The 8,077-nt window shown below is 36.7% G+C and overlaps 1 protein-coding gene across 1 annotated transcript in view; it reads left to right on the top strand.

The window, feature by feature from the left end:
* The first annotated feature begins 284 nt into the window (after positions 1 to 284).
* Positions 285 to 8,077, top strand: part of LOC107565476 (rho GTPase-activating protein 7-like) — a 110,578-nt gene continuing 102,785 nt past the window's right edge. The window contains exon 1 of the mRNA XM_016250715.1: positions 285 to 1,791. Within this exon, the coding sequence (XP_016106201.1) occupies positions 427 to 1,791 (1,365 nt within the window). The 5' untranslated portion in view covers positions 285 to 426. The remainder of the gene's footprint in view (positions 1,792 to 8,077) is intronic.

Raw genomic sequence — 8,077 nt, 5'->3', positions numbered from 1 at the left:
TTTTGAGTGGGTGGAGGATCTGGTGAAATGCTTGGCTGACTCAACAGTTGGACACAAGGGTAAATGTGATTCATCTATTTTTTCCTTCACTAGTCAGTCCTACAGCTGTTTATGAAATCTGCTTTAAGCTGTAATTGGTAAAAAATATATTTTCTGTTAGTATTGAAAATACAGTGTCAAAAGCCATGGACAGTGGCCAATTCCTTGTTGCTTTGTATACACTTGGTTCTTCAAAAAATAAATCTAGTGTTTATGATGTTCAAAAGGTTTGTGGCATCACATTAAGTTGTCAGCGTGCTTTTCAGTATAACACAGAACAGACTCTTCAGACTAAACAACTCTCTTTGCAGAAGCACCTGTAGCTGGTTTTGTGCTTTCCGTGGGCCATAATAATAAGGCTCTATGGGCTAGCAGAGGGATCTTGCCATGCCTGTTGCCATTCGTAAGAGAAGCTGGGAGGATCATGTGACCCCACGCACAGGATTACAGTACAGCTATGATGACCTAGACTTGGTCTGCTGCCATGTGCGCTACCAGCGCGGTAGGTGTGCCTCGATGCCTGAGTGTAGTCATCACCAGCCTCGGACTTTACTATGCCCTCAGGAGGATATCAGAGATGGTAGAAGAACGATGGAGAGGATAGTGCAGAAGTTTAAGGGTGGAACTCAACCTAGCTTTGAAGGTGTAAAGTGCCAATCATTGACGCCTGGAGACACCATCAATGAGACAGCACAGCACAAGAGTGACCAAGATAGCAGGCTACCTTCAGACAACGTAGCCGATCGAGATGAATTGCAATGTTCTGCTTCAGGAACTTTGCAAGCTCACAGTGGAGATCCAGATAATAAGGAACTAAACAAGGATAAAGTATCTGCTTCCCATAGCCTGACACATTATGTACTTCCTACTGCAGTATTAGCGCAAATAGAGGAAACGAGTGATTTATCAAATGCGTTGAAGGACAGTAACTCTGTCAAAGTTGACTGTTCTGAAATAACTTCAGAAAATATAGAATCCATGGTGAAGGTCAGTGTGGGCAGTCAGATGTTAGTACATGAACACATGAGTGTCACAAGTGAGATCACAGATATAACTAATAAACCTCCCACCTCTGATTCACAGCAGAAATCTGCTGACCCACACAATATTGTGGAAGTACAATGTTGTGAAATGTCTAAACAGACGGTTTTAACATGTGGAAAAGTTGAATGCTCATACACAGACGAAGCTGTGATCCCAAACTTATCATCATCAACTTCTCAAGAAATTCACATTCCAGAAGCTAGCTCAGATGCTAATAAAGCAAATCTAGTGTCCAAACGTTGCATAGTGCTTCAAGGTCAAGACATTGAAAATCAGGAGGACGATGGCATTTTTAAATGTTCTGATCTTGAGATGTTAAAAATTGGAAGCCTTAAACCACCTGCTTGTGAAACTTCTCAACTGGAACCATCTGGAAAAACTGACATCTTGGAAACAAGACTTGACTGCTTCTCAAAACTCCAAACTATCCACGAGGGGTCCTTTCCTGAATCGGGAGATGAAGCTTCAGCTCAGATATCAGCAGAGATGCCAGAACATCTAGCAAGTGCAGAATTAAAAACCAACAACTGTGAGAATTTGACAACGTCAGAGTATCAAAACATGAGTCTAAAGGAGCCAACTGGAGAAGAAACTCAACCTGAAGGACTCTATGATGAACATCAGGCAAACCAATATTCAAATACAGCCAAAGACCATGAGAGTGTCCCAAAAGCTGAAGGATCCCTTGTCAAGCTTCGCACAAGGAAGGTAAGATGTTTTTCATTGTTTAGTTTTTTTTTCTTCTTTTTTAAGGTTTATTTGTACTCAAGGAAACTAAAAAAGAAAGCAGATATGAAAAATGTGCTTTAGTCATACAATATATAAAGAAATCTTTTTGCCCATGATATTGTTTCCATTATGTGTCATGCCTATGAAGGTAATCAGTCAATCAGCAAGGGAAATTCTGAGGGAATTTCCACAAAAATTGTGTGTAACAAAGCAATTGAGCATGCAAATAAATTGAAATCTGGAGGGGAAAAAAAGAGTTATATTTTATGCATCACAAGATTTCAATTAGTTTTGTATTAAACTCTGTCTTCACAATATTCTTATTTATTTTGGGGCATTTTTGCAAGTTTTATTATAGACAGTAGAGGGCACACAGGAAGTTATGGGGGAGAAAGAGGGGGAGAATGGAATTGGGAGATAATGCAGGCTGGATTCAAACCTGAATCTCCCACATGAGCAACGCCACTCATACTGTAGTTCAGAGTGTTACATTTTGGAGTGCACTTTGTCCTACTCAAACATGACTGATAAAGTGAATGATGGGGCTTGTTGAGCTTGTTGTGCTTGTTGTGCTATTACATTTTCTAAGTAACCATTCTTGTGATTTTCCCTCAAATTGTGTACAATAAAAGACATGAAGAAACCACATAGACTTAAACTAAAGAAGTAGACTTCAGAACAGAAGAACTTGAATGGAGTTTGACTTCAAAATTCCCTAACAACCACATAGCAATGTGCTATGCAACCACTCAGAACACCTTAGCAACAACACAGCAATGATGTGGCAACCATTTAGAATAGTGTTGACCAGGTTTGCACGTGCAGGGTTCATTCATTCATTCATTCACTCACTCACTCACTCATCGTATACCTACATACCTACCAATCAACCAACCTATTGTGAAATATTAAAATGTTAAATAACTGTTTTCTATTTGAATTTATTTTAAAATGTAATTTATTCCTGTGACGCAAAGCTGAATTTTCAGCATCATTACTGCAGTCTTCACTGTCACATAATCCTTCAGAAATAATTATATATGCTGATTTGCTGTTCAAGAAACTATTGTCAATGTTAAAAACAGTTGTGCTACTTAATATTTTTGATTTTTTGATGAATAGAAAGTTCATACGAATAGCGTATAGTTGAATTATACATTTTTTGTAACAATGTAAAAGTCTTTACAGTCACTTTTGATCAAATAAATGCATCCTTGCTGAATAAAAGTACGTATTAATCCACATGTAGTCTTGTGCACAGTGCACATCTTCCCATGAGAGGCCGGTATACATGCTGGCTTTTATTTTTAGCTGGTTTCAAACCAGTTCCAGCATGTTTCTTCTGCAGACTCTTTCTTCCTTCTCTATGTTTGTGCTTGTTTGTATACACAGTTCTGATTAAAAGCATTTATATAGCACCATGCTTTTCAAGCACCACATCATAAATCACAATGCCAGCTCACAGCCACTCCCTTTTGAAAGCAATGACACCACTCCAGCTTACATCTCTGGCCGTGGGCATCTGTGGAATGTTCCCCGGTCCAAGAAACTGGCGTCACACGAGACCTAAAAGGACTCGAATAGAGTACGTAAGAAAAAGTGTAGTGATTATGTGTCTGCTGATTCGTGCCAGGTGTTGAAAGTGTGTTCTGTTGTGAGTGTGCATGTATGCATATATATTTTTATATTATTATGTGTTTACGTGGGTGATTGACAGCAGCCTGCCTTCCCAACATCGGCCAACATAGCTTTCTGTGTTTATTCATCCTTGCCCTGTTCCACAAGACTCTGAAGGCGTCGTCCAAAACACAGTAATTATTTATACAGCAGGATCCATTAGACAGGATCCAGCCCAAGCAAAGCACACCATGCTGTGTAATTGTCATTTATTTGTGAGGCTGAAATCCAGGGCTGGTGGCTGGAGTTCTTGTGGGGATTTGTGTTTCGGAGCGCTGGAGTGAATGCGAGCCATTTAAGGCCTTGAACGACTCTTTTCTACTGTTAATGGAGACATGAACTATTATGAATTCAAGGACAGAGTGAGCAACTAGAGTCCTTGAGTGTGGGAGTTTCTGTTTGACACATCAGTACAGAAGGAAACCCTGCTTATTTCAATCATCTTGTCTATAAATGAGCATTAAAGACAGTAAAGGATTGTATTAGTAACAAAGACAGAGAGGTCGATGATGGAAATAATGAGACCAGAACTGAAGTATTTGCTTTTTCACACGTGCCGTTACACACTCGCAGACACTCTGCATGTGCTGGATTGTGTCAGTCAGGGGATTTATCAGGGAGTTGAAGTATGAATCTGGGCTTTATGGTGGATTTGAGATTCTTGGAACCGTTTAAGTGGCACTAACACAATGACTGTTTCAAAAAGCACTCCCCAGATTGAGCAACTGTTTGAGATCACTTTGTCTCTCCCTTTGAGTTTGTGCGCTCGTGACTGTACGCATGAAATTGAGCATAAAGTTGGGAAGTGAATTTATGGGTAGACAGAGAATCGATTTGATTCACAGTTCTAAGTTTCACGCAGTTCAGTTTTATTTTTTATTTTTATCAGAACGATTTGATGCATTTCAGATTGAGGTTCAATTCTATATGATTTCGAATAATGATTCAAATCTGTATTTGTAAGTGCATTCATAGTATGTAAATGCTAATTGAATTTTGACCATTTTTAGATTTAAACACATCTAGGAAATATTATGTATTCTCTTTTATTCACATCTAGGAAATATTATGTATTCTCTCAGTGTTGTTAACAACTGAATTGTGATTAATTCAATTTTCAACATTGTAAAAAGATTATTGACAAATGATTCACGATTCAAAATTTGTATCATAATTTTTAAATGATCGAGACAACAAGTGAAACGGTTCACTACTAGCATATGGTTATAATTTAATCAGAAATGTGAATGTTAAATACATTTTATGCAGTTGCAAAAAAAAGACACACTTAACATACACAAATAGTGGTTGGGATTTTAATTTAACTTGAATCTGTTCATCAAATAGATTTGTTCATGAATTCACTGATTCGTTCTAGTTACTCTTTCAGATCATTTACCTACAGCTGTCTTTTAGTGTCATGAATGAATCAGTAATTCATCCAAGCAAATAATTTGACCAATTTGTAAACAGCACAGCGTTGTTAACAACTGAAACTATCTACTTTGAGACTTCAGAGAGTATTTAAACTTTTTTAAACAAATGTCAACAATCACTTTTTTTATTTTTTTTTATAGCAATTTTGTCAATGAACGAAACCGAGTCAGTCCGTGGATTGATAAATGAATGAAATATTTTTTTTCCAAAAATATTGATTCATTCATAAACAAATCACTACTAAGCTGTTCTAACACAGTCTATCTGAAGAATATAGCACATGCTAAGCTGCTGGAGAATCAGAGTCTTTGTTTTGGTGGCGTCATGCTAGAAAGCAGTGCCTGATACAGTGTGTGATACAGATTTAATCTCCAATACATGTATGTGCTTTACATCAAGTCTGTGTTGTTAGAGTCTGTAGACACCAGATATGTGCGTATGCATGTGCATGCATGCATGTGTGAATTTGTTTTTAATAAAGGCAGTGCCTTACCCCATCATACTGAGTTTATAGATCACTTTTCAGTCACCCTTAGAGACAGAAATATAATTAAATCACACAAAGGTACAGTAATTATGATGATACAGATATTAATGATGACAATCAATCTCATAATTAGCTCCCTGATGAGTACTACTGATTAGGCTTGAGCTGCACAAAGTTTCTTGAACAGCCCAATTGAAAATACTAACTTAAACATGCATGTTTTTCCCCTATGCTTTTAAAAGTATGATCATATTTCACATTGGTCTTGCTAATTAGTAAACTAGCTAAGCTGTTAACCAGAAAAAACTGATGAAGCTGGTTGACCAGTTTGGCCTTTTTAGTGATGTTTATTGATAAGGAATGTTCACCATTTCAGCATTTACTCCCCCTCATGTAATTCTAAACCTGTATACATTTCAATTTTCAACAGAAGACGCCTCAGTGTTTGGGGAATGGTAAGTATTTATTTATTTATTTATTTTTATGTTTTTGAAACAAGTCTCTCATGTTCACCAAGGCTGTATTTATTTAATCATAACTACAGTAAACACAGTAATATTGTGAATATTACAATTTAAAATAACAGATTTTTTATTGCCAATGTTGAAAACACTTAATATTGCTTAATATTTTTGTGGAAACCATGGTGCCATTTTTCAGGGTTATTGATGAATGGATAGTTAAAAAAAAACAGCATTTGAAATATAAATCTGTTATAGCATTTTAAAAGTCTTTGCTGTCACATTTGATAAATGTAATGCATCCTAAGAAATAAAAAAATTATTATATATATATATATATATATATATATATATATATATATATATATATATATATATATATATATATATATTAACTCCTACATTTTTCAACAGCAGTTTATACTGGTGATGAGCTTTTTTAAAAGTGTTGGAAAAGAAAGAGAACTATTGATGTGTGTATTGTGTATATGCTCTGAGGTAGTGCCAATATGTCATGCAAAACAAGGAACAATAAAGAACATGTCTAATGAACTCAAAATGTCCAGTAGGAGAGTGAAATGGGCATCTATTCTCAGAATCACACTCATGTTGATTTCTTCTTGGCCCTGAAAGGGCATTTAAGATAGAAGTCTTTCAAGAGCTGACTGTGCTGAAATGAGAAAACAAAAATAAGAGTTTATTAAACTCCCCCTATAGTTCACACACCACTTTGAAAAGCCCAGTTAGGATTAAAATATGGACTTGTATTTATCATTCTTGTTCCTAATGCTAGAGATGTGTGTGTGTGTGTGTGTGTGTGTGTGTGTGTGTGTGTGTGTGTGTGTGTGTGTGTGTGTGTGTGTATGCTAGAATGCTAGAGATGTGTGTGTGTGTGTGTGTGTGTGTGTGTGTGTGTGTGTGTGTGTGTGTGTGTGTGTGTGTGTGTGTGTGTACCTGGTATTCCCTACATTATGTGGACCAAATGTCCCCACGAGTAAATTTTAATCTTTTGGGGACATTTTTCTGGTCCCTATGATGAAATAAGCTTATAAATGAGACAGAAGGATCTTTTTTTGAAAATCTAAAATAGCAGAACATTTTGTGTGAAGGGTAGGTTTAGAGGCAGGGTTATGGTAAGGGGATTGAAAATACAGTTTGTTCAGTATAAAGACTGTTACTTGTTCTGCATGTACAACAAGCTGCATTGCAGCATGTTTGGTTCCTCTGAACTGTGTTTTAAGAGGTCAAACTACCCGCTAAAGGCCTTTGCATACACAAAGCATCTGATGCCCCTTGGCCCCCACTCTAGTTCCTGTGCCTTTTATTTTCAATTGCTGCAACTCCCAATAAAGGATTCAAGTGGGGACTCAAAACCAGGCCAAGAGTTCATAACTCTCCTCTGTTAAGAAAAGCTTTATATCAGGGCCAGCCACCAAAACAAGATTAGAAATGTGTGCCTGCAACTTTCGAAACAGACATGTACAGTATTAGTACTTTTACTGTATTTTTGATCAAATAAATGCAGCCTCAGTGAGTTGACTTTTAAACAATAATGAATATGGTAATCATTCAGTATGACATATAGGATATGTATTGAAGTACCATGGTAAAATCATCCAGAAAGTCAGAGTATTACTATGGTACATGTCCAAACAATCCTGGTTGAAACTGATTTTTAGAGATAAATGTAATTCTGATTTTGCAAAATAGTTATACTAAGGTGTGATAATCACATATTTGCAACAACTTCCGTTTATTCTTTGTTTTCGGAGTGCTGAAGTGAGTTAAAGGATTCCTCTGTGTGTCCTTGAACAAACCAGCTCTCTGACTGACCGTATTCAATAATATCCAACACAATAATTAGGAAGGAAATTCTGAAGCTGTTTCTCTATGCCTTCCCATAATGCACCCAGTCATTGTCCGACTTAAACATGGCCATCTGCTGCAGTCACATGATGCAGTAATATCATGCTCAAGACTTGGGCCAAATACCTAGCAGAATACTTCAGATACTGAAGTAAATGAGTTTAACAAATGAATGTTGAAGCTTATGCCATTTCCTGAAAATCTGTGATGAGGTTATGTTTGCAAACAACACACTTGGACTTTTTTCTCAGTAGGTTAGGACTCCTGATTCAGTGTTGTTATGATCAGGATTTTATATATACCATAACTTTCTTATATATATATATATATATATATA

The sequence above is a fragment of the Sinocyclocheilus grahami genome, unplaced genomic scaffold, assembly GCF_001515645.1.
Source record: "Sinocyclocheilus grahami isolate Dianchi unplaced genomic scaffold, SAMN03320097.WGS_v1.1 scaffold1004.1, whole genome shotgun sequence".
NCBI lineage: Eukaryota > Metazoa > Chordata > Actinopteri > Cypriniformes > Cyprinidae > Sinocyclocheilus > Sinocyclocheilus grahami.
Note: the sequence above shows the minus strand (reverse complement) of the source record. Positions and strands in the feature narration are given on the sequence as shown.